This window comes from Pelophylax lessonae (assembly GCF_965119305.1).
Source record: "Pelophylax lessonae genome assembly, chromosome: 3".
In the NCBI taxonomy this organism is placed as follows: domain Eukaryota; kingdom Metazoa; phylum Chordata; class Amphibia; order Anura; family Ranidae; genus Pelophylax; species Pelophylax lessonae.
In genome coordinates, this window is record NC_138770.1 from 126763796 (window position 1) to 126789853 (window position 26058).

A 26058-nucleotide genomic window follows, 5' to 3' on the forward strand; every position below is an offset into this window, starting at 1 on the left:
CAATAAAAAATATCATAATCTACTGCTTTCATTATTCATTTAATGATTAATAATGTATTATAATACAATATATTATGTATACAGTAGATATATACAGTATAAATACACAATGTATGTATATAATATACACTTATCAAAAAAAAGGAACACTTTGAAAACACATCAGATCTCAATGAGGAGAAATATCATGCTGGATATCTACACTGATATGGACTGGATAATGTGTTAGGAACAAATGAGGCCACATCGTTTGATGGAGATATCAACCTACAGAGGACTGAATTCAAAGGCACCCCAAAAATGATTTCAGAGGTGTCTTTGAATTCAGCCAAGTGAAAATAATTATGCAGCAGGCTAGTCCATTTTGCTGAAATTTCATTGCAGCAATTCAAAACCGTACTCAGTAGTTTGTATTGCCCCCATGTGCTTGTATGCATGCCTGACAACATCGGGGATGCCTAATGAGACAACGGATGGTGTCCTGGGGTATTTCTTCCCAGATCTGTAACAGAGCATCACTGAGCTCCTGAACAGACTGAGGTGCAGCCTGGCGGCATTGGATGGACTGAAACATATTGTTCCAGAGGTGTGCTATTGGATTTAGGTCAGGCGAGCGTGGGGGGCCATTCAATGATATAAATTCCCTCATCCTCCAGGAACTGACTGCATTCTCTCGCCAATAGGTTCAAGGATTTTATCCAGTTACCAAATGGCAGTCATGGTGCCATTTTCTAGCCTGTAGAGGTCTGTGCGTCCCTCCATGGATATGCCTCCCCAGACCATCACTGACCCACCACTAAACCGCTCATGCTGAACGATGTTACAGGCAGCATAACATTCTCCAAGGCTTCTCCAGACCCTTTCACATCTGTCACATGTGCTCAGGGAGAACCTGCTCTCATCTGTGAAAAGCACAGGGCGCCAGTGATGGAGCTGCCAATTCTGGTGTTCAATAGCAAATGCCAGTCAAGCTCCATGGTGTGGGCAGAGCACATGGCCCACTAGAGTGTGTCAGGCCCTCAGGCCACCCTCATGAAGTCTGTTTCTGATTGTTTGGTCAGAGACGTTCACACCACTTGCCTGCTGGAGGTCATTTTGTAGTGTTCTGACAGTGCTCATTCTGTTCCTCCTTGCACAAAGGAGCAGATATGGGTCCTGCTGATGGGTTTGGGACCTTCTATGGCCCTGTCCAGCTCTCCTAGAATTACTGCCTGTCTCCTGGAATCTCCTCCATGCTCTTGAGACTGTGTTGGGAGACACAGTCTCAAACTCAACTCCTCCAGGATGGCACATCAGTACGTGCCATTGCCACAAACCTTCTGGCAATGGCACGTATTGATGTGCCATCCTGGAGGAGTTGGACTGCCTTTAGAACCTCTATAGGGTCCAGGCATCGCCTCATGCTACCAGTAGTGATATTGACCCAAATGTCAAACTAGCCAACTGCAAAACTAGTGAAAAACAGTCAGAAAAGATGAGCAGGGAAAAAAAATGTCAGTGGCCTCAAACCATTCCTGTTTTGGAGGTTGTCTCATTGTTGCCCCTCTAGTGCACCTGTTGTTAATTTCATTACCACCAAAGCAGCCAAAACTGATTAACAGCCCACTCTGCTACTTAATTGACCAGATCAATATCCCAGGAGATTTATTGACTTGATGCTATACTCTAATTAAAAAGTGTTCCTTAAATTTTTTTTGAGCAGTGTATTATGATATGTAGAATCCTGTGGTCCTTACCTTGATCACGACTGGCTGAAAGTGGAAAGAGGTAAGTATGAAATATTCATATGTAACATTTATATGATTTCAGAGGTGTAGTGGTTATCACTTTCACCTAGCAGCAAAAGGGTCGCTGGTTCAAATCCCAACCACGACACTAACTGCCTGGTGTTTGCATGTTCTCCCTGTGCCTGCGTGGGTTTCCTTCCACAACCCAAAGACAAGCTGGTAGGTTAATTGGCTCCTGTCTAAATTGGCCCTAGTATGTGTACGTATGAATGTCAGTTAGGGACCTTAGATTTTTAGCTCCTTGAGGGGCAGGGATTGATGCAAATGTATATGTAAATTGGGGAGGAGGGTTTTTTTTCAAGCACACCCTCCTGCCTGCATATCTGAACTAAGAGCAGATGGATTCAAGGAAGTAATTGCTTCATGAATCCTCTGCCCTTACTCAAGATGGCCACGGCCAGAAATGCTATGGGGGTGTTTTTCTAAGTGATTTCTCAGCAACAAAAAAAAGCATAGAGACAGGAATGGATGGGGGAGTTTGCTTTGAATTTTACAAATAAGTTAAATAGAGCTTTTGGTTTGTGGTGCTTAGATACAGTGTAGTTCTGCTTTAAATACATTTAAAAATGTTATGCATGCCCTTTTTCATTGTTGAAGCACCAACATATTCAGAAAAAATGGAAAATTAGCAGTTAAATATGCAGCAATCACATACAAAACATGCTTTCAAATAAATCATTCATAGGTTGACTAAAATGTATAAATAAAATAAATTTTATGTTTAGGACATAAAATGCTTCTAAAAAAATATTTTATTCTTATATCAGGTAAAAATGTATATGAATATGCATATCATATTAACATTTCCAACTAACATGAGCCTGGCTCCTTTGACTATTATAAGCAGGCTCAAGCTGGAATTTCTACAAGCAACTGACTGACTTCTCTTCCCTCCTGCCTGCTTTGTTCAGATGGGGCCATATGGAGATTTCATTGTAGAGAGACAGTCTGAAGGACAAAGAAGGTAGAGTACTGTACGTATGCCATTTTAGCTAGGTTTGATGTGTTACTAGGAAAAGATCTATAGAGATTTATTAGAGAATACATTAGATTCCCACCTACAATGCAAGTTTGGCAAAAAAAAAACTCTGAAAACTCTGCATATTTACAAGTGCAGTTAAAAGTGTCTCATGAATGCAAACTCACTACCTCTGTTGATATCCATAATATTTTCACCATTGGTGGGATTTGAAGACAGGTTTGGGAAACTGCTCTTGTAGGCAAAAGGCACAAAGCTGCTGGACAAGAAATTATTGCTGAACACTCAAAATGATTTACACTACTGTGCAAAAGTTTTAGGCAGGTGTGAAAAAAATGCAATAAATCAAGAATGAAATAGAAGTGTTAACAGTTTATTTTGATCAATTAACAAAATGGAATGCAAATGAACAGAAGATAAATTCAAATCAAATAAATCATTGTCGTGAACACCCTTTGCCTTCAAAACAGCATCAATTCTTCTAGGTACACTTGCACACAGTTTTTGAAGAAACTTGGCAGATGGGTTGTTCAAAACATCTTGGAGAACTAACTACAGATCTTCCAATGTTTCACCTGAACATCAAGTTTCATTGGCTGACCACTGCATCTACAGTCCTCAGCATTGTCCGTTTCTTTGTGCTTCTACAATAGAGCTTGAAGAGCACATCTTGAAACCCCCCCAGTCTGCTTTGAAATCTTTGCCTGGGAGAGACCTTGCTGATGCAGTGTGACTACCTTGTGTCTTGTTGCTGTGCTCAATCTTGCCATGGTGTATGACCTGTGATATGAAACTTCAACAACCTCACCTTAAGGCCCGTACACACGTGCAGATTGTCGGCCGAAAAGATTCGGCCGACGACCGATCGGCCGATTTTCGGCTTGTTAGTATGATGCTTCCGACAGCCGACAGCGCACTTTCGGCCGAACAGAATCTGTCGTGCAAGCATTAAAATTTTTGTATGCCGACACCAGAACGGCTGATTGTTCACCAGTCAGTACAGAATTCGGCCGACAGACAGCAGATTTGCAAGACTGGGCATGCTCAGAAAAGAAAAAACACAGGGAAAGTTAACCATCACATGACATCACTTCTGCAGTCGGCGGACAAAATTCGTGTGCAGTCTTTTGCACTTTTCAGCGGACACGACAGCCCTGGACAAAAGACGGCCGATCGGTCGGCCGACGATCGGTACGTGTGTACGGGGCTTAAGTAGAAGCGTTTAGCTGTTCCTCAGACAGTTTTAAGCCTCCAACACAGATCTTTCTGTTTCAGTTAATGACTGTTTCAACCTACATATTAAATGAATGATCATTACCATCTCCTTGGTATACTTAGGTAATCGTACAACTGACACTTATCCTACAAAATCCCTGACTTTGTGCAAGCGTACAAAGTGTGCAAGTTGAAGAATTGATGCCAAAGTGTAGTCACACCAAATACTCATTCGATTTAGATTTTATTTCTGTTCACTCACTTTGCATTTTGCAAATTGATAAAAAAATGAACAATTAAAATATATATTTTGCCCTTCATTACCAGATTTTCTGGAGAATCCCTGGAAATGCAAGTTTTCTAGCAAAGTGTCTACTATTTATTGTTCAATAAAAAAATTGATAAAAAAAGATAAGAAAAATTGATAAAAAAATGAACAATTAAAATATATATTTTCCAAAGCATTTTTACTTTACTGCATTTCTTCACACGTGCCTAAAAATGTTCACAGTGCTGTATGTTCCACCTAAATGTGGATGCATTCCTGCCCTTCATTACCAGATTTTCTGGAGAATCCCTGGAAATGCAAGTTTTCTAGCAAAGTGTGTACTATTTATTGATCGTGTTTGGTTCCTTACCTCTGGGTTTTTCAGTTCTTCTATTACAGGGTTCAGATTGTTCCATCCATCATAAGACCAGAGTCCTTGATAAAAAGCCACTCCAACTGGACCAAATCCTGCAGCTGTATTTTCAAAGGCATTCTGGAAGACATGAGTGTTTCCTTTGGCCAAGAAAATCATACCGCCCACAGTTATTACCAACAAGGCAATCAACTTGGCAGCTGTGAAGATGTTCATTAAAGAAGCAGAAAGCCTAACATTGAGGCAGTTGATGATGCTCAGGACGAGGATACAGGCAGCTGCTGTACACTTCACTACTACTTGAGGCGGTGGGCAATCCTGGTAGAAGGCAGCCACCACATATTCTGAAAAACCAATTGAGATAGCAGCAATGCTAGCAGGTCTTAACACAATCACTGATGTATAAACCATAAGGAAGGCTGGTAAGGTGCCAACATTCCGTAAAATATAAATGTACTCCCCTCCAGATTCTCTAATGACAGTACCTAGTTCAGCATAGGAAAGGGCACCTAACATCGACAGAACACCACAGGCTGCCCATATTAACAGGCTGGCTCCAGGGCTGCCCATGTAATAGAGGACCCACTGAGGAGACATGAAGATACCAGAACCAATCATGGTGCCAGTTAGCAGTGACACAGCACTAACCAGGCCAAGTTCGCGTTTGAGATGTAATTTTTGGGTCCCGTGTTCCATTTTTCCATCACAGGATGAAGAAGAGTCTCTTTTTGTCCTTCGATGCATCATGGAATATCAGAGTCTTCTTATCTCAGATTCTTCTAAAACAAACTGTGCTCTTTCACAGCTAAAGTGTGACAATTAACACCAGTGTTAATTATTACAAAGACTATCACAGATCCTTATTTACTGCTGTTAATAATCAATTAAGTTAAACCAGTGATGCATATTTCCAAAACTAATGAGGGAACATAAATGCAAGGATCAGGTATAGTTTTGTGCTCTTAGTTTAGGCTACTATGATGGCATGAATAGGGTGCTTTAGGAATAATTTGGAATAATATAAATTGCAGCAGGTGATACAATGAAAAATGAGACAACACAGAAGCGGTATCAAAACAGGAGATATTAAGGTCTCTCAACTCATTTGCCATTGACCCGGAGAAGTCCTTGGGTCAGTGTGAATGAAAATTTCCTAGAGATCACAATGCTCCCCTTACTTTGGTCTATCATCTATAGGGAAACTTTTTAGACTATAAACTATCATGTGCGGGCTTACATGAATGTTAAAAGTGTTTTCCAAGCCAAAATGCATGTTTTTAGTTTTGTATAGGGTGAGGAAGGATTAACTACATTACAAAGTTTATATTTTGTGTCCCCACTGGGTAGAGTCACCCTCTCAATTATTTCCTAGTGGCCATTATCACAAAGAAACAAAGTGGTGGGAAATCTAAACTTTTATGGTTTTCAGCACAGCAACAGGTGAGGGTAAATCTTTTATTTATTACAACTGTTCTGACAACGGTAAAACACCTCAACTAGTAGACATTTCTTCTTACTTCCTGCTGCATCACCAAAACAAGAAGTTAAGCTAACTCTGTCCAATAAGACAAAGAAAAAAATAATCTGACAAGAGATTTTTAGGTATTCTCTACTCTGTCCAAATCTAGAAAATAAAAAAGTTTGCTTAAACACACACTTGAAAGATACACTATATTGTCAAAAGTAATGGGACGCCTGCCTTTACATGCATATGAACTTTAATGGCATCCCAATCAGTGGCACATTTAGGCTTATATCTACCCCAGAAAGGCAGATTCTGCCGCACAGGATTCTGGGAGTGGGTATAAGTTTGAAGGGAGCGCATGACGCAGGGTCTTTGGCGGGAAGCAGAGTCCCAGGAGGGAGAGTACGGCTGTCTCTCTTCTTGTCAGAAGGATCGGGTGTCCCAGGCGGCTTGCCTAAGGGGACAGAGAGGTGGGCTGAGCTGAGTTGCAGAGAGGATCCGGTGTGCCGAGGATCAGCGGAGTAGAGGGGGTCCAATTTCAGGAAAGCATTCCAAGTTTGTGAGTACTGTAAACTGCCTCTGGGGGTCTGCCTAGCAAGAGGGGACCGCTCCGGTGAAGGTCCAAGGGATCCAGGAGCTAGCTAGCGGTAAAAAGGGGGTGCCTAGTGAGAGGACTCTGAAGTGTCAGAGGGGGTGCCTAGTGAGAGGACCCCGAAGTGTCAAAAGGGGGCGCCAGCGGTTAGGCCCTGAAGAGTTAATGTGTACAGTGTACAGTGTGCAGTATACAGAGTTGAGAGTTGCAGCTACAAGGAGCTACCTCAGTCAGTGAAGGGCTGGAGGGAGTTGTTCACAGGACTTTTGAGCTAAACAGAGTGTCAAGAGTCAAGTTTTACTACAGTCCAGGATCTTTTGAGTTAACCAGCATGTTAAAAGCCAAGTTCTAGCACAGTTCAGCAAGACAGCAGTTTTCAAGCGCCAGTAAGCGTTGGTCGGCATCCAGCTGGCGTCAAGACATCGCTAACAGGCATTTTTCTACAGAGTGTCCCAGTTTTACCTAGTTGAGCCAGAGGAGTATCCCACTCATTCCCTTCTCCCATCCCCATTTTCAAATAAACAAAGCAAACCAAAGATGCCGGAATGGTCATTGTCTCTCATCTCACACTTGGGTATTTAGCTTAAATGGGCTGAAGGTGTCACCGGTAACAACGGCAGACCCACATCAGGCCCAAGGCCTGGAAAACCTGCTACACAGCTATAACAGCTTCAACTCTTCTGGGAAGGCTGTCCACAAGGTTTAGGAGTGTGTCTATGGGAATGTTTGACCATTCTTCCAGAAGCACATTTGTGAGGTCAGGCACTGATGTTAGACGGGAAAGCCTGGTTCGCAGTCTCTGCTCTAATTCATCCCAAAGGTGTTCTATCGAGTTGAGGTCAGGACTGTGCAGGCCATTCAAGTTCCTCCACCCCAGACTCGCTCATCCATGCCTTTATGGACTTTGTTTGTGCACTGGTGCACAGAAAGGGGCTATTCCTAAACTGTTCCCACAAAGTTGGGAGTATGAAATTGTCCAAAATGTCTTGGTAGGCTGACACCTTAAGAGTTCCCTTCACTGGAACTAAGGGGCCAAACCCAACCCCTAAAAAAACAACCCAACACCATAATCCACCTCCACCAAATGATTTGGGCCAATGCACAAAGCAAAGTCCATAAAGACATGGATGAAGGGTGGAGAAACTTGACTGGCCAGCACAGAGTCCTGATATAATATAGTGTATGTATGCCAAGGCATCAAAACACTAGTAAAATAGATTATTAGATTCTTGAGGAGTAGATTAAGATTGGCACAACAGAAATATCAACAATTGAATTTAGATGTGCAAGAGTACCCATACACTGATGCTACTGTCTCCATTCATTAGGACAGGCCTTGTAAGGTCATGAAATACGTAGCATAACTTTGTTTCTTTTTATAAGCAGCCACTGAATGGCCATTATCATTCTCAAGGAGGCCAGGGTAAAATTACTGCACATAGTACATATGATTTTTTTTTTTTTAAATAGTTTGTCAGTACGAGGTGAGCTGAAAATTCTGGGCATTTTCTATTCATTTTTGTTCCTATATACTTTTAAAGATGTATGGTTTAAACTTTGAAACACTATGGGGCTGGATCCAACCTTACACAGACTTTTCAAGTGTATGTCCAGCCAAAATATTTTGGTTTTAGACAGAATGGGGAACGGTTTTACTATCCAGGGCTTTGTTAGGTCAATTTCCCAACTCTCTAGTTACAAGAAAGTGGGGGATTTTGGGGGGAAACTTGGAGAAAAACAAAAATCACCTTAGGTTAAGTTTATTTTTTAAGCAGGTGTTCTTAACTGTTTTAAAATTACAGCCTCCCACTAAAGTGCCAAATATGTCCCCATACCTCCTCTGCCAGACTGTCATCATCACCAGTCTTGTTAGGTACCAGTACAGATTTAAAAGATGTTGCATAGATTTAATTTTACATATGGACAGATAGGAACAGGACAGCTGAAAAGGATTTTATGATATTTATTTTATGTATATAAATATGGCAAATACACAAGCTATTTTAGGGCTCTTTCACACGGGCGGTCCGATCAGATCCGCCTGTCAGTTTTTTAGGCGGATCTGATCGGATCCTCCATGCAGCTCTATGGGGCAGCGGGTGTCAGCGGAGGTCACCTCCGCTGACACCCGCTGCCATCCGCATCCGATCCTGTGCTGAAATCTGGACGGATGGAAACCCTATTTTTCCATCCGTTCAGTAATCGGAGCGGAGCGGATCTGATGAGAGAGGACAAGCGGTCCGCTCTCCTCCGATCCCCCATAGAGGGCAGCAGGTGCTGAGACACCTCCCTCTCCGCTCTGCAAGCGGAGACGGAGCTGTCATCCGCCCGGCTCAGCGGGGATCGCGGATCGATCCCCGCTGAGCAACACGGATCCGCCTGCGGAGGCGGACAGTGTGAAAGAAGCCTAAAGCTGGTAAGTTTTTTCTCTACTTAATTCCAGGTTCAATAATGCAGGGAATCCTGTTTTAATAATTTTTTTAATTATTTATTGATCTAGTCCAGTGGTCCCCAAACTCCGGCCCTTTGGTTGCCTTTATCCAGCCTTTGGGGCACTATTCCTTCTACTGACACCAATGGGGGCATCATTCTTGCCACTGACACAAACAATGAAGTACTATACCTCCCTCTGATACCAAAGATGGGCACCCTTCTGCCCACTGATACCAATGATCGGGCACTATTTCTCCCACTGACACCAACGATGGGGCACTATTCCTCCCACTGACATCAATGATGGGGCACTATTCCTCCCACTGACACCAATGATGGGGCACTATTCCTCCCACTGACACCAATGATCGGGCACTATTCCTCCCACTGACACCAATGATCGGGCACTATTCCTCCCACTGACACCAACAATGGGGCACTATTTCTCCCACTGACACCAATGATGGGGTGCTATTCCTCCCACTGACACCAACAATGGGGCACTATTCCTCCCACTGACACCAATGAAGGGGTGCTATTCCTCCCACTGACACCAGCAAAAGAGGCATAATTCCTGCCACTGACACAAACAATGGGGTACTACTCCTCCAACTGACACCAATGATGGGGCACAATTCCTCCCACTTACACCATCAATAGGGACTTGTTCCTCCCACTGACATTGATGATGGGGCACTATTCCTCCCACTGACACCAATGATCGGGCACTATTCCTCCCACTGACACCAACGATGGGGCACTATTCCTTCCACTGACACCAATGATGGGGCACTATTCCTCCCACTGACACCAATGATGGGGCACTATTCCTCCCACTGACACCAATGATGGAGCACTATTCCTTCCACTGACACCAATGATGGGGCACTATTCCTCCCACTGACACCAGCAATAGAGGCATAATTCCTGCCACTGACACCAACAATGGGGCACTACTCCTCCAATTGACACCAATGATGGGGCCCAATTCCTCCCACTTACACCATCAATAGGGACTTGTTCCTCCCACTGACATTGATGATGGGGTGCTATTCCTCCCACTTACACCAATGATGGGACACTATTCCTCCAATTGACACCATCGATGGGGCATTATTCTTCCCATTAGAGAAGATGTGGCATTGTATAACCCCAAAGACACCAGGACATTTTTTCCTCCCATTGGCCAAAGTGCAGCCCTACCTACAGTCTGAAGGACAGTAAACTGGCCCTTTGTTTAAAAAGTTTGGTGATCTAGTCCCATAGCCCCATCCAGTGGTTTAAAATAGGAGTGCATTCATGACGCTGAGTGGCGGTTCACACATACAACGATGTCAGATATCGCATGTGATTTGCAGCGCACTGCTCTGCAAATCACATGTGATATGTGTGCGTTGCAAACACAACCATACAGATTGTATGGCTGAAATCGCATCGCATTCGGACCAAAGTCGCACTGCACCCTTTTTCTGGTCCACACCAGAATTGAATCGCATGGATGTTCACACCTATGCATGAGCATCCGCAGGTAGGGGCAACGGAGGGGCAAATGCCCCCCCCCCCCCTGGAATCTCAACTTCCCCTTTCAAGTGGTTGTTAAGCCACTTTATACCATCCTGTCTGGTCTGTTTAATAATCCTGTGTGCCTGTGTATGTGTTTTAAAAAATAAGCCGTTCTTTACCTTGTTTCAGAGGGCCGAGCGCTGCTCTTGTGACCCGCCGGCTCTCTCCTCTCCATGTCTGACAGCTGCCTGCAGTGGGCGGGGTCGAGGATTCCTCACTGATGTCAGTCGGGAGGGGAGGAGGAGGGGAGGGGGAGAGAGGTGGCGGGTCACGTGAGTGGTGAGTGGCGCTCTGAAAACTTGTAAAGAATGGCTTATTTTTATAAAACACAGACACAGGGGTACACAGGATTATTAATCAGACTGTAGACAGGATATGAAACTTTAAATTAAACTACAGCAGCAGGAGGGGAGGGGGGGGGGCACTGACACAGGAGCAGACAGGGAGGGAGAGAGAGGGGGGAGAGAGGACAGAGGAGGACAGGAAGGCTACGGATGACGGAGGCACGTAAACTGACCACAGTGTCAGGGCTCAGTATTCATGGTATACTGTGGTCAGTTTACAGAGAGGAGGACAAAGTGAGGCAGTATCAGCCAGGTATTTTAGGTGATAGGAGGGGCCAAATTACACAGCAAAGCACTGTGCTGTATAACATGCTTTAAGGGAACAGGATCATTTTTTTTTTTTTAGGTTAACAAATGCTTTAAAAATAAATGCTGCTGTTTGCTCTTTAAAAATAAATACTCAAAATAAGTATAATGACAAAGCTCCTCCCCTTCATGACATTGTTGAAAAAGGTGACCTTAAAATGATGCCCCCCTCCCCCTGAAAAAAGTTCTGTGGACACCCATGCACCTATGCGATCCAATTCATGTCCGAATTGACAGTTCGCACTGCGATATGCAAACTGATCTGGGGGTGTCGTTAAGCTTGTATTGACACCCCCAGCGATTTTCATATGGCAGTGTGAAGTGCCTGCGAGTTGAATGCGATGTGGGAACCCGCAGGGTATTCTCAGGGTTCCGCATTGCATATATGTGAACCGGCACTCAAGACAGAAAAGCATGCTGGATTTTATGATACAAAAGCCCAGCACTACATTTTTACCTTTGGGAAACGGTGTAATTTTTCTAATTTTCATCTATAAAAAAATATAGCTTCCCTTCAAGGCATTCACAAGTCACTGCAAACTACAGACAAATCCAGTTTGCCAGACTTTACCCTCTAGGAATTTTAACATTCGTTTTGCAAACAACGGGTATAACTGACACATACATACACATTAACATAGGTTGCCTAGTTTAGGCCGTAGCTAAAATATTTGCTGAGTTACATATTAGGCATTTAGCGATTATAAAAACATTAAAAAGCTAAGGTAAAAAAACATTAAAACTTGGAAATCCACTATAACAAAGTGTTCCATCTTAACCCAAAGGTTAAAGTACCAAAACTCTGACTTTGTGTAGTAGACGTGATGCAAATTGTATCCAAAATTAGACATGTGCAGTTAATTTCGTTCCGAATCAAAATTCAGACAAATTTTTAGTTTTCGGAAATTCTGATGTATCCGAATTTTCGAATTACAATAGTACCAAATTTAAATGAACCCAAAAAATAACGGAAAAAAATTCAAACAAAATTCAAATAGATTCGAATAGTTTTTGAATTTGAATAATTTTCAAATTCGAATTTGAATAGTATTCGATTTGTTTTCCAGTTTCCAAAGAGAATAAAATAGAATAAAAAGTAAAGAAATAGAATAGGAAAAAATTTAAAACAACAGAATAAAAAAAATAATTGAATAGAATATAAAAAATAGAAACCATCTTCTGAAATTCTAATTTTTTTAAATAGAGTATATTTGAATTCAAATACACAAGAAAAGAATAGAACAGAAAATAATAAAATAGACTATAATAGAATAGAAAATAATAGAATTGAAAAAAAAACAATAGAATACAATAGAATAGAAGAAATATAATCATGTCCCAGAATTCAGATAGAATCAATTCGAATTTGAATAGAATGGATTAGAATAGAAAATTACAGAATAGTATAGAAAAAAACAGCAGAGTAGAATAGAATAGAATAGAATAGAATGAATATAATCATCTCCCGTAATTCGAATTTTGAATAGAAAAAATTTGAATAGAATAGAATTGAATAGAATAGAAAATAGTTGAATAGAAAAGAATAGAATAGAACAGAATAAAAAAATAATTGAATAGAAAAGAATAGAATAGAACAGAATTAAAAAAACAATTAAATAGAATATAATAGAATAGAAAAGAATAGAAAGAATACCATGTTCCAAAATCCAAATACAATCAATTCAAATTTAAATAGAATAAAAAATAATACATTAGAATATGAAGATGGTTATATTCTTTCTATTCCATTCTATATTGTTAAATATTGTTATTAATTTTCATTAAAATACATGGAGAGAAAGAGAAAAAAAACATTTAAACAAAGATTAACATTTATACATACATATAATATGGCATTCTCAAATCAAAATAAACATTGACTATTCCACCAGGCTGTGAAGCTGCAAGAGATGCCGGCGCCGCGGGGAGAAGAGGGAGAGAACCGCGCCTCATGTCGGCTGCAGGGCCGCTGATAGGGGGAGACCACCAGTCCTCCTGTAGGGGAACCGAGCACACAGGGGGGCCCCAGTAGCACGGGGAATCGGTGCAGTTGGGAGGAGGGGCAATTACTGAAGGAAGCGCTGTGCGGTTTTCTACAGCAGCTGAAAGCCAGTTTCTCCCCTCCTTCCAGCTTTCACATACTGCAGGGAGAGACAGACACAGGTCATCATTCCTGTAATTGCTTCTCCGACACCGATCCCCCTCCTTGTTCTGCCGGCTTCTGACTTTCCCTTCCCGTGTGCCCCCCTTTTTAAAAAAATTTAAAATAAATTAATTGTAAACATTTTTAACTTAAAAAAAAAAAAGGTATACATTTTTTTTTTTTTTTAATGTAAAAAACAATAATTAAAAAAGGGCTAATTCACACAGGTTCTCTGTTATGATTGTATCCGCTAATAATAATTTCAGTGTATTTTTAGTGAAAATATTGTCTTGATAAATTTGCAGGGGGGGGGGGGCCTGTACGGGGCCCCATGATTTCTAAAAGCAGCCCTGGTTGGCTGTATCGCTGAACCGTGGGACAGGTGAGTGTGTTTATTAAAGTCAGCAGCTACACTTTTTATAGCTGCTGACTTTTAATAAACACAAAACCGGGTGGAACTCCGCTTTACTTATGTTATTAGAAGGCTTATTGCATATTTGCATATTAGTGAGATCCTTGTGTAATGGCGCCACCTTCTGGTTACAAATGAATTGAATGCCTGTAGGCTCCCATAGGTAATAGCTTCCTTTTACACGAACCAACCTTGTTATGGCTTGATAACATTGGAATAAGTTACTAGAACCACACAGAAATTTAGAGTTCACAGAAAAAACAAACATTTTCTATTAATGTTCAAAAAAATATGCAGCTGCGTCAGCTCTTACTAGATACTTAACGACAAACAGCCCTGGTCATCATAAAAGCTCTTGTCTAGTAAGAGGTCAAAAGGTAACTAAATATCAAGGAGAGGAGGTGGGTTATTGAAGAGAATCTATCACTTTGCCCTAAATATGTAACATAGAGAGTGCAGCTCTTTTGATGGATTGATGTCATGTGTCCCTGTAAATGTCCCCTCCTTGCAAAAGCCTTGATTGACAGCACACTCTTACTATAACTGAGATCTCTATCTTATTATGAGTGAAGGGGTTGCCACCTGTCTGGAATTCACCCGGACAGTCCCAGTTTTGAATCATGTGTCCAGGTTTCAGTTCCTGTAAGAGAAGTTCAGTTGGACCCAAACAGGCGTTGGCGCGCATGCCCAGGCACACGTGTGCACAAGAAGAAATGTTCATGCACGCATTGGCCCCAAACGGTCTATATAAACTGAGCAATGACAGAAGCACATTTTTTAGCTTGTTCCTGTTCACCTATGCCCTGACCTGCTTCCAGTTTACCTGTGTTGACACGGCTTGTCCTCGACTCTCCTCTGGATTCCTGCCTGCCTACCTGTGACATCGGCCTCTGTTTGACCCTGCTCCTGTCTTATGCCTTTGAACCTAGCTGCCAGACTGTGTAGCGACTTCAGCTTGTATCTTGACACCCTTTTCCGTCTCACGTTCCTGTACCCGCACTACCCGGCTGTTGACGACCCCTTGGCTTGTGTTGCGGCTACTCTCCTGTCTTCTCATCCAGTATTAGAGAGTTCCAGTTCTGCGGCCATCAGTTTCCTGCCAAGGGGCAGCTAGTGCCACCTGCTATACCAGCCCTCATGCCATTCTGTGCCCCACACCACCGGTCATCTCTACCAGGGGTGTTGGACAGGAGGTGCAAGAGAAGCCCCCTCTACAGCTCGTTCTCCACCAGGTACGTGATAGTTCCGCCTAAAACCAAGACACATCAGTGGCAGCCCTGCACTACTGATCTTCTGTGGCTCCCCTGCAGCTGCTGGCTTCTCCTCCTTACCACTCCTCTCCTCTCCCGCTGGCTTCGATTGCTGCAAGGGAGCCACAGGGGGATTTGTCTCTAAAAGTACTTACTGCTCCAACCCCCACCCCCTTGTACTGGAAACCCCCCATCACCAATCCCCCCATACCCCCTGCTTACAGCGCTGCGGGCCAGCTTTCTTTCCTCTTTTTCCAGCTGCTGCTGGGGTGGAAGATTGGTGCTGTGCTCAGGTTGGAGAGCCGGGGGTGGGGCGCTGGTAAAACATGTTTACCAGCCGCTTCCTGAATGAACACAGTGAGCGATCGGTACCGATAGTAAACTATGCTTGTGAATGAGGAGCCTCTGTAAAGAAAGTTCTATACATTCATATGCAGTGCAGCTGAGGCTGCAGAGAAGGGGAATGAGGACTTCAGTCCCTCTTTTTTCTCAAAAAAGGCGGTTTAGGGATCTGTTTAGACCCGTGATGTTTCATAAAAAGCAACCCTAGCTGCAACCCAGCACCGTGCTGCAACCGTGTGCATTACATGCAGTTGCAGGGTTGTTGCTGTATAGCCTTCTTCATTTGAATTAGCTGCGTTCAGCAGCAGTACTGCCCCTGAACACTACATGAGGGATATCTTTTGCATCACAGCTGCAACATGTGTAAACCACCAACTTGCTTCCTTAGCAGCTTAACAGGAGCTCTTGGGATGGTGAAAATGCAGCTCCACCTCTTGCTTTAACCACCCCCTGACTGCAAGTTTCTGGAAGAACCAATGGGTGTTTTATTATTGCATTTAAACAGTATCTAACAAAAGTGAGTACACCCCTCGCATTTTTGTAAATATTTTATTCTATCTTTTCGTGTGACAACACTGAAGAAATGACACTTTGCTACAATGTAAAGTAGTGAGTGGACAGCTTGTATAACAGTGTAAATTTGCTGTCCCCTCAAAATAACTCAACACACAGCCATTAATGTCTAAACTGCTGACAACAAAAGAGCGTACACTTGTAAGTGAAAATGTCCAAATTAGGCCCAAAGTGTCAATATTTTGTGCGGCAAACCATTATTTTCCAGCACTGCCTTAACCCTCTTGGGCATGGAGTTCACCAGAGCTTCACAGGCTGCCACTGGAGTCCTCTTCTACTCTTCCATGACGACATCACAGAGCTGGTGGATGTTAGAGACCTTGCCCTCCTCCACCCTCCATTTGAGGAGGCCCCACAGATGCTCAATATGGTTTAGGTCTGGAGACATGCCTGGCCGGTCTATCACCTTTACCCTCAGCTTCTTTAGCAAGGCAGTGGTCATCTTGGAGGTGTGTTTGGGGTCATTATTATGTTGGAATACTGCACTTTAGCCCAGTCTCCGAAGGGAGGGGATCATGCTCTGCTTCAGTATGTCACAGTACATGTTAGCATTCATGGTTTCCTCAATGTACTGTAGCTCTTCAGTGCTGGCAGCACTCATGCAGCCCCAGACCATGACATTCCCACCACCATGCTTGACTGTAGGCAAGACACACTTGTCTTTGTACTCCCCACCTGGTTAGCGCCACACACACTTGACACCATCCTAACCAAATACGTTTATCATGGTCTTATCAGATCACAGGACATGGTTCCAGTAATCCATGTCCTTAGTCTGCTTGTCTTCAGCAAACTGTTTGCGGGCTTTATTGTGCATCATCTTTAGAAGAGGCTTCCTTCTGAGACGACAGCCATGCAGACCAATTTGATGCAGTGTGCAGCGTATGATCTGAGCACTGACAGGCTGACCTCCCACCTCTGCAGCAATGCTGGCAGCACTCATACGTCTATTTCCCAAAGACAACCTCTGGATATGACGCTGAGTATGTGCACTCAACTGATTTGGTCGACTATGGCGAGGCCGGTTCTGAGTGGAACCTGTCCTGTTAAACCTCTGTATGGTCTCTTAGCCACCGTGCTGCAGCTCAGTTTCAGGGTCTTGGCAATCTTCTTATAGCCTAGGCCAGTGATGGCAAACCTTTGAACCCCAGATGTTTTGGAACTACTGTACATTTCCCATGATGCTCAACTGCACTGCAGAGTGCATGAGCTTCATAGGAAATGTAGTTCCAAAACATCTGGGGTGCCAAGGTTCACCATTGCCGGCCTAGGCCTATCTTTATGTAGAGCAACAATTCTTATGTAGAGCAAGAATTTTTTTCAGATCCTCAGAAAGTTCTTTGCCCTGAGGTGCCATGTTGAACTTTCAGTGATCAGTAGTGAGAGAATTTAACATACCTGCTCCCCATTCACACCTGAAACCTTGGAACACTAACGAGTCACATGACACCTGGGAGGGAAAATGGTTAGTTGGGCCCAATATGGACATTTTCACTTAGGGGTTTACTTACTTTTGTTGCCAGCAGTTTAGAAATTAACCACTTGCCGACTGCTCACAGTAATCCTACTGCTGCAGTGCGGCTCCCCTGGGTCCAACGACGTAGACCTACTGTACGTCGCTGGACTCCTAGTGATTTTGGCGGCGCGTGCGTGCCGCCGAAAGGGGGCACTCACGCTGTGTTTAGATACAGCGGGAGTCGGGCCGGAGGATGAGAGGCGGCAATTGTGAACACCCATGCGATGCGATTTTGGCAAGCAGACTGCATTTTGCAATCTGTTTCGGGGTATAGTGTATGGAACATTAAACCCCCGTTGACATTGTGCCGATTCGGCATTGTGATTTGTCATGTTGAATCGCATGTCAAATCGGAGCCTTTTGCCGGCAATGGCACAGGTTCACACTGAGGGTGGGTTTGAAATCATTCAGCTGAACACGCACGATTTCAAACTCGAATGTCAGTGCGACTTCAGGGGCGATTTGACAAATATATGTACGGGTTCATGCACAGATGTGCAAAATCGCCCTGAAGTCACCAAAAGTAGTGCAGAAACTACTTATGGGAATCGGTGCAGTGCCGCAAAGTCAGGGTTGCACCAATTCGGACAATGACGTTGCCGGCAATCGGCTCTGATTTGGCATGTGATTTGACATATCAAATCTGCCCGATGTGAATGGGGGCTTAATGTTCCATGAACAACACCCTGAAACAGATTGCAAAATACAGTGAGCTTGACAGAATCGCATCGCATGGTTGTTCACACCCACGCAATGCAATTTTGATGCAGGGAAAAAATGGTCCACATTTGCACCAAAATGTTATAGGACCTTTTTTTCCCCGCACTTAAATCTTATCGTAATTCTGGCAAGCATTGCATTGTGGGATAGAAGTGTTTACTTCAGTGATTTCCAGCTTCCAGCAGCATCAGCCAGGTATGGTATATGCTAAGTTACATTGGTCCAAGCTGGGCCAATGTAACCAGGGCTTTTTTTTAGCAGGAATGTGCGGGCACCTCCAGCACTGAATGTATTTTATGCCAAGGAGTGCTGGAAGGTCTAATTATGCTGACTGCTGAGGGATCTAATGTTGCTGGTGGGGAACCATTTTTGTGTGGGGACCTATAGTTGCTGGGTAGGTCTAATGTTGCTGGTGGGGAGTCTCTTGTTGCTGGGGGGGGGGGGGTCAGTTGTTTCTGGGAGGGATCTGCTGTTGATGGAGAAGTCAATTGTTGCTAGCTGTTATAGGGTCTATTGTTGCTGGCTGCTGGGAGATCTGTTGTTGCTGCTAGGGATCTATTGTAGGGATGGACCGATTATCGGCACAGCCGATATATATCGAGGGCCGATATGCACTTTCCCCGATATATTGGAATCGGCCCCTGTGGTTACCGATATTGATGATAATTCGGGAAAGTGCTGTACCGGTGGGATGCCTGCAGCTAGAGGCATCACCCCAGTACCGGCGTCCATAACCAACGGTCCACTGTCTTGTAATGACAACCGATGCGGCTGTCATTACAAGGAGCAGGAGGGGACGTCCCCCCCTCCCGCCGCCTTCCACGGGAGGGGGGGGATGGGAAAAACCAGCCTGCATGGCCGCTAAAGAAAAGACCCGATCAAAGCCGCATTCTCCATGTAAAAACTCGGAAGTGATGTCATGAGTGACATCACTTCCGGGTACTCGGCACCAAATTAAAAAAAATTACACCATTCAAAATTGGCAAACTTGGTGTTGTGAATGCTTTTAAGTGCAGAGGAGGGTTTGGGGTCTTTTAGACCCCCAGATCCCTCCACAAGAGTACCTGTAAAAAAAAAATGAAAAAATGTTTTTTTAATGTACGAAAATATCGGCCAATATCGGCCAATACCGATATGCGATGACCAAAATATCGGTATCAGCAATAAAAAAACGATATCAGTCGATCACTAATCTATTGTTGCTAGGTTGGTATTTTGAGATCTGTTGTTGTGTGGGGGATCTATTGTTGCTGAGGGGAATTCTACTGTTGTGTGGGGGATCTATTGTTGCTTTGGTAGGGGCCATTGTTACTGGTGTGGTCTACTGTTTCTGGGGGAGTCCGTTGTTGTGTGGGGGATCTATTGTTGCTTTGGTAGGGGCCATTGTTACTAGTGGGGTCTACTGTTTCTAGAGTGGGGTCTATCAAAGTCCATACAAATTACTTAGTAGCACAAAATGATAATTGGTCCTGTATTCTCTAAAAGGGGCAGTACTGGGAGGTGTATAAGGGGTGGAACCAAAGGATGGTGCTTAGAGGTGGGTAGGGGCAGATATGAAGGGTGCGTCAGAAGGGGGGGTTCCTGTACCTATTCTTTGAGAAAAAAAATCCCTGAATGTAACTATGTGTAATATGCCAGTGCCTAGAATTAGTCTTTACAAAATGTTATGCGATGGGAGCCCAAACACAGAAATTTTGCTGGACCGGTCAAATCTCAATCAGTGGCCATTCCATAGGCACAAACATGCATGATCACCCAGTAAGCATTTGCAGGTTTGTACAATGAATTTTTGTTATAAAAATCATTAGGCAGCTGGGAGACGAAGGTCTGTAAGGAGCTTTAGAAGCTTGTCAGCGCTGATCATCTGACCTCGGTCTGATTACAGTCTAACAAAATGTAATACAGCCTATTCTAAGAAACTCCAAGAAAAACAATATATATATAAGATGTCATCTTAGAAGAACAGCAATGACAATTTAAAGATCCATAAATATACTAAAAACACTATATTGGGGTTCACCTGGTTCTCTCACTAAAATATGGAAAAATCCCATTATTCCCATTCGGTTTCTCTGCTTATCATTGCTGGCAGCTCTAAATCCTACAAAAATAGATGAAAACTGGCTTTCCGGTCCTGCCAGAGATTGCTTACCTCCCAAACTCTGCAGATGACTGGACCCCTCACCCCTCTTTCCTCACAACCCGTTCCTGGGTTCACCAATGCTGAGATTTGTGCCCTCTGTTGGCAGATATTCAGAGTTGCAGTGTAATCACAACGAAACCCACACCTAACTGACTGTCCACTACCCTGAAATAGACTACAACTCTGCCTCAAGATGTGGTACTCTATCTGGTTCTGACTGATGGTCAACTGTCACCAATGAGGCAATCTGGGGGGCTGCATCCTGTAAATGGTCCTGCAGTCAAGTCCAACCCTATACTGGCAGTCAATTGAAGCTATACATCAGAGATTTTTAGTTAATCAGTTCTCGCTATGAGTAGCCAGGGCTGGTGCTAGACTATTTTGTGCCTTAGGCAAGAACAGCTACTTTCACGCCCCCCCCCCCCCCCCCAAAAAAAGTAACATTTTTAAAAACAGTAGAAAATACTAAAATAGGCCGTAGCTCGGGTGACATGGTCCCGCTTTATATCACCTGATATCTATAGTGTTTCTCTGGATACTGGACTTTGTGTCATGCCCAGGAGGGGTCTGGCGGTATGCAGCACTGGGATCACAGAAACCTTGGTCTCAGTATGTCCTGAGTGCAGAGATCTAACTTCGGCTCTCACATCCTGGGCCTGTTGTGGGGAGTGCAAGGCCTTTCTCTTTGAGGTGCTCCCATTCGGGGAGGCTTCATGTGACTATCTGGTACCCTGCCAAGACACAATGCACTATGGACTATTGCTGCTAAGGTCACCACCTTGGCCACGTCATTTTCAGAGCAACACCCGGGCTCTCCAGACCTGGTAGAGGGGGAGTAGGATAGCACACACCAGGGCTCCTCCATGGACCATGGGTTGAGTGCTCCAGTGGGGTCAGGCTCTGTCGAGAGCTTGCATTGGAGGTACGATCTGTGGAGGTGACTGAGGCACCGGCACCTACTGCAGCACACCAAGCAGAGGGAAGTGATTCTATGGGACCACTGGAGGTACAGCCATCTGCCCTACCTACCTAGGAACCACCACAGTCAGTGGTGTGGGCCTTTAGCTCCTTTTGAAGAGCTCGAGGAGTGGCCTGGGGCTTTGTGGGATGCCCCTAAAGGTACTGCAGTGGCGGAGGATCTGTGGCTCATATTGCTCCACCTGCAACATCTTCACCAGCCCCCACTGCTGTTTTGCCGGAGAGGGGGTAAAATCACAAGGTCCCCAACCTCTGGGAGACCTGGTACCCTCCTTACATTGAGTCAGAGGAGGAGCAAAGAAAGAAGACCAGCAGTGCCCCCGAAAACCCCCAACACCCACCATCCTACTTGCCCCTAGGACAGGGGCAGAGCTGCCACCTCACACGGTTGTCATGGCTCCAGCGGCGGATGATCAGGGACGTTAGGGAAACCAGCAGCCGTGGCTGTGCCTTAGGCGGCAGTGTGCCCTAGAAGGCTGCCTAGGTTAGTGGTAGAACCAGCCCTGGAAGTAGCAAATAATGACTTAACGCAAATGTCTCCCTCTGGATCTACAGTATAAATATATATCTTGTAGTTATCCATCGCACATGAATTGAGCATTGTGTGATCATGTGAGACTGATTGCTACTGCATGTTACTTGTGTTATTACAGCTGGCTATACACTAGTAGATTTTCAAACCCACGTTTGTACAAATATTCTTTGTACATTCTATGTCTGGATAAATCTCATTCAAAAGATGTTCAAAATTTTGTTTGCTTTTCACTATCGATTTTGGAATGGATGTAATTTCCTGAACGAAAATCACATACACTGCTAGAAATTCATTAAAGTGGTTATAAACCTCTGACATGTATAGCACCCTCCTAGGTAGGTGCTAGTCAAAGCATATATGTGACCCTGTTCTGCTTATCAGGTCTGATCTGTTAGTTAGCCTGTCACGTGCTTCCAGGTGTGACCTGTTGAGTCTGGGGAGTCTGAGGTAAAAACACTTGGAAACATGTCAGAATGTCCTATTGTTGCTAATGGTAACCCAGGGGAACCCACACACAGCAGCCCCCATGGGAGTAGGGCTACATTTGGGGGCTCGTCCGGGATGTTGCTCTGGGTTACTGGCCCGGTTGCTAATGGCAACGGCCGAAGGTAATTTTCAAAATCTCCATATTTGTGTCCGGGACTTTGTTCTAATGCTCAATCCAAGTGTGAGGCCTGCTCTATAGGAGATAGAGAGAGTGGGATGAAGATAGAGGTGCACCTCAAAGGTTGCCCTTGGCAACGCCAAAATTCCAGTCAGAACTGTGGTGTGTGTTTCTCAATGGTGGGAATCTTTCACTTCAGCTATGAAATGTATGCCTCTGTAAAGTACTGGACGGCGGGGAAAAAGGCCTTTGACTGTGAAAAAAGACTGTATCTGCCTGACAGGAAAAGGTACAAGTGTGGACAGAGAAAATGGCAGCCAGGGGCACGTGGATCAGTGTGCCAGGGGCCGTGTGTGTGTCAAGGTTACATGGAATGAAGGATCCCTGATGACGTCATACGTTTGATGACGAAACGTGTCGGGTCACGTACTATGCCCACGTCACTTCCGGCTACTGAAACGCAGCCGGAACAAAAACCGGCCATCGCAATGCTTCCGGGATTGAGCGGTACTATTCGAGTTTAAATGTAAGTGACTACTATTTTTTGATTAAACATTATAATACATACTACACCATGAGTCTTCCTACTTCCTTGTGCCCTATCTGAGACCACCACATCCACGAAAGTGGACATACAGTGGACGTACCGTCTGGCTCCTTCAGGATAGTGGACCAGACCGAAGAGCCAAAGGCGAACATCCTGTGGGATACAGGAGTGCGGATGGTGCCTGATGGAGGACTGGCGCTGTGCACCGGAGGAGGCGTGGAGCACTTAGGCCTGGTATGTCCCCAGTGTATGAGTGTGACCATATGGGAGCGAGCATGGAGCCAGTGTGGGCACTGCGGCTTTCTGCTGCTGTGGGCGGAGAAGAGTGAGGGTCCGCCCAGACAGCTGTGTGTGTAATGGGAGACAGGAGTCACTCGGGTCATGTCGGTTCTGGAATAGGGACCTCTTCACGGAGGAGGGAGAGAAGTCATCAGGGTGCTAATGCAGCTGGAGGCCATGCAACCTGTCAGTGGTTCAGACTGTACAGCCAGGGAAACCTGATTGCCAGACAAAGGGTGCATGCAGGTACTGAGGGCCGGGAAGTGGCCACCTGATGCGCCGAAGGTTACCGCAGCAGTAACAATCCTTATTAAGGAGAAAAGATGGCCGGCGGCAGCCGGGACTCCTTCAGCAAGTGGGAGTAGTGAGGAAGAGGCCAGGGCCATCAATGTGGGGTCTCCAAGTTTTGAAAACAAGTTTGGGTCAATTGAAGAAGGAATTGACAATTGGAGGTCTGAAGATGAAACAGAATGGGACTGGGGATCTGAGACTGGAAGCAGTTCGCCAGGTCCTGATACAGTGGAGGCGCCTGATAGAGAGACCAATGAGTCTGTAGTAAGAGGGGAGCTGGCTCAATGTTTGGGGTTTTGTGGGGCCTAATCAAGTAGGGTCCCAGACTTAACCCTGCCCACGAACTATGCCCAGGCTCGGGATCAGAATGGGGCCTATAGCTCCCTCATCAGGCGTGAGGAGACCCCATTCTCTTTAGCTGGGGGAGGAAACAGGAAAACCCTCCCAAGATTTTCACGAATGCAGTGATGGTTACAGCGCAAAATAGCAATGGAGTACGGGTACGATTACCCATATGCTCCCCGGGAGGTTATGCTCGAAATTGAGTCCAAAAGAGATTCTTGGTGTGACAAAGAAATCTGTGACTTTCTATTTGTTCCAAAGCCTTTCCGGGACTCAACCAGGCAGATCTATGGGAAAAGTTAATGTCAGTAAAGACCCAATGGTATTACGGGCAGTCCATATATGTGGATCGGGTGGAAGTCCGCCGCCCAGATGGATCCGGCCAGGTTTGGTCGGTCCGTGTTCAGGACAGTCAGGGAAACTTAATAAGGGTTCCCCACCAAGAATACTACATTTAAAAGGAATTGTTTCAATAAAAGAGAATGGCTGGCTAGCCTAAAACAAAAGGGATGCTACTGGAACAGAATTTGTTGCTGGGACTTGCATCACTTGTTTATCATCTTTGCAAGTTTGCGGTTATACAGACTCCTTGGGCCATCGGGCCAGGGTCATAAAGGAAAACACCCACTTCACGGATCTTATGGGCCATCGGGCCAGGATCCTTGGATTACAAATCTTGAACAGCTTCAGTGGAACTGTCTCTGGGCCAGTGGGCCATAACAAGAATATGCGGATGGCCGTCATAGGAATGGGCGGTCCATCCAGGAAGTTCGGTGGGGGGTGCTCTAGTGCTAGAGGCCCCCAAAAAGATGATATCCCTGACTTGGCAGGACTAAGGGTCATCCAGACTCCAGTGTCCTACCCTGTCTCAGACTGGTGAGAGAGTGTGTTGGACTGCTGCACTCACTCTCTCTATTTGATTCTGCATTAGGTAGCCAGTGTTAGGGCGCGGACTCGCCTACTAGGAGGATGTGGGACGTCGTGTCAAGAGCTACCGCAGGGAAGTCAGGGAACTGGATGAGAAGGCCGCCTCTGCGGAGAGGCTCTTCTTATCCAAACTGCAGAAGTTAGATGGTCAATTCTATTGTGAATATGTACAGTGCATTTAATCCTTGCTTTCTATTCTACAGGTAACTTCAACCTTAGAGGTAGTCAGTTAGGCTGTATATACTGTATATATATATATATATATATATATTGTGACAGGAAGTCAGCTAAATCTGGGAATGTAGTCACAGGAAGGAGATACATTTCCACCTGATTTAGAAAGTCCATTAATTAATTTAGGGTGTTGGCTACAGAGCTAGCCAGCAGGAAGTTGAAAGGCCTTCACCTGTTCAGAATGAGGGAGTTAAGGCTCTATAATTTGTTCAGAGAAATTCCTATTGTTTGCTGCCTCCAGAAGCTGTGTCCTGAAGCCATGTGGGCTGGGAGCAGGAGGACAGTCAGCGTGTGCCTCCCGACAGGATGTGTGGGCCTGGGAGAAGACCCCCCGGAGTGATGTGTGCCCGGGACGGTAACCAAGGGTGAATACGTCTCAAAGGTGAGAAGACGAACTGTTGATGTGAAAGAAACAAAAGGACTGTGTTGCCCTGTGAAGCTATTATAAAAGGACTATTGAGTGTCCGCTGTAGGACAAGGAAGTCTGCCCGACGGTAGGTTGGAGACAGACACTTAGGCAGGTTCCAGTTGTGAGAAGGTAGCCGCCCACAGAGGCAAGGATTTATTTTCTGTTTTATTTTATTTTGGATGTTTTGCTGCATACAGCCTGGTGAAGAAAACACCATTTAATAAACCACACTGTTTGTTTGCAAGCACTTGTCGGCTACCTCTCTGGGAAAACGCACCCCCCAAGGGGTCATCCACACCCGCCACCGAGCTAATCCCTCACATATGGTGGAGGATGCGGGCATAAGCAGAGATCCCTGCAAGGAAGTGCAAATGTTTGATGAACTTTATCTGGTGCATGAGATTGCACAATCTATGTGTGCAGGAGAGAAGATCCTGACAGAAAAAAAAAAAAAAAAGTGTTTTAAAGAGACAGCGGTCTCAAAATTA

The 26058-nt window shown here is 44.7% G+C and overlaps 1 protein-coding gene across 2 annotated transcripts in view; it reads right to left on the reverse strand.

The window, feature by feature from the left end:
- The window catches only part of LOC309551751 (b(0,+)-type amino acid transporter 1-like), a 116569-nt gene that overhangs the window by 22497 nt on the left and 68014 nt on the right, over positions 1–26058 (reverse strand). Inside the window, exon 1 of one of the 2 annotated variants that reach the window (XM_082252441.1) lies at positions 4620–5420. The exons of the other annotated variant lie outside the window; for it this stretch is intronic. Coding sequence (XP_082108567.1) covers positions 4620–5369 — 750 coding nt within the window. The 5' untranslated portion in view covers positions 5370–5420. Of the gene's footprint in view, positions 1–4619; positions 5421–26058 lie in introns of those variants that run through there. 2 annotated transcript variants of the gene reach the window in all.